The sequence below is a fragment of the Galeopterus variegatus genome, unplaced genomic scaffold (genome assembly GCF_000696425.1).
Source record: "Galeopterus variegatus unplaced genomic scaffold, G_variegatus-3.0.2 Scaffold11760, whole genome shotgun sequence".
Classification (NCBI taxonomy): domain Eukaryota; kingdom Metazoa; phylum Chordata; class Mammalia; order Dermoptera; family Cynocephalidae; genus Galeopterus; species Galeopterus variegatus.
The window spans coordinates 34,930-36,377 of record NW_007737871.1 but is presented as its reverse complement, the minus strand read 5'-3'; the positions used below and the strand labels follow the sequence as shown (position 1 = coordinate 36,377).

The 1,448-nt window shown below is 35.7% G+C and overlaps 1 protein-coding gene across 1 annotated transcript in view; it reads right to left on the bottom strand.

Annotated features, from left to right (window-relative positions):
- Positions 1-432: 432 nt before the first annotated feature.
- LOC103610770 (N-alpha-acetyltransferase 35, NatC auxiliary subunit-like) overlaps positions 433-1,448 on the bottom strand; it is a 30,072-nt gene continuing 29,056 nt past the window's right edge. Inside the window, exon 6 of the mRNA XM_008594863.1 lies at positions 433-639. Within this exon, the coding sequence (XP_008593085.1) occupies positions 433-639 (207 nt within the window). The remainder of the gene's footprint in view (positions 640-1,448) is intronic.

Genomic DNA, 1,448 nt, shown 5'->3' with positions numbered 1-1,448 from the left:
AACTTTCTATATCTAAAGCTCACACTTCCTCAGGTGAGGAACTCAGAACTGAAGGAAAATGTTTATACCCTAAAAATACTCTTCTTATCTTTGTTTTTCTTAGCTCTGTCTTATCCAAAGACTGAAAGTACAGCCTTTTTGTGTTGTAAATTGTGAGAGATTTGAGAGCAAGGGGCTGCCTCTATTTTTTCTGTGAATCCCCACAATATTTAGAACAGTACTCAGCACATAATGGATACTCAGTGAACAATACTGACAGAAAAGAACATGCACAAAATTTAAAGCCCTTTCTTGGAGAGAACTGGATTACTTCTGCCAACATATTTGTAAGCAGCAATAGCATCACTTTGAAAAACTGTTTTTAACTATACATGTGGACAAAAATATGTATCATCATAAAATCATTTAAATACATCACAGTGAATAAGATGGTCAATGAGCTTCAGGAATTCTTATATTACAAAATCTTACCTCTTCAAAAACAGCAGCTTTATTTACTTTTTCCCTTGCAATGTCACAGATTTTCAAGATTCCCAGAGCAAAAGCTTTCATAGCAGGATCTTCTATAAAGTCTGGATTATGAATGTAAAGGCACGTAAATACTGTCTGTGCCAAGGAATGGCCTTCTAACCATGTTATCTATAAAGAAATAAAAGAGCGTAAGCAAAGGAAACTGTTAAAAGAGTGAAGAGACAACCTACTGAATGGGAGAAAATATTTCCAAACTATACATCTGACAAGGGGTCAATATCAAGAATATATAAGGAACTTAAAAACTCAACAGCAAAAAGCCAAATAACCCAATTGAGAAATGGGCACAGGATCTTAACAGACATTTCTCAATAGAAGACATACAAATGGCCAACAAGCATATGAAAAAACGCTCAGCATCACTAATCATCAGGTAAAATTCAAATCAAAACAATGAGGTACCACCTCACTCCAATTAGAATGGCTATTATCCAAAAGACAAAAGAAAACAAGTGTTGGCCAGGATGTGGAAAAAAGGGAACATCGCTGTTGATGGGAGTGTAGACTAGGACAGCCATTATGGAAAACAGTATGCAGGGTCCTCAAAAAATTAAAAACAGAACTACTATTTGATCCAGCAATTCCACTACTGGGTATATACTGAAAAGAAATGAAGTCAGCATGTTGAGGAGATATCTGCACTTCCATGTTTACTGCAGCACAATTTACGATAGCCAAGATGTGGAATCAAACGAAGTGTGCAACAGCAGCAGATGAATGGGTTAAAACAAAATGTGGTAATTTATACACAATAGAATACTATTCAGTACTCAGAATGAAATCCTGTCATTTGTGGCAATACAGACGAACTTAGAGGACATTATATGACCTGAAGTAAGTCAGGCACAGAAAGACAAAAACCATATAAACTCACTCATGTGTGGAATCTAAACAAAAAAGTTGCTATTACAGAGGCA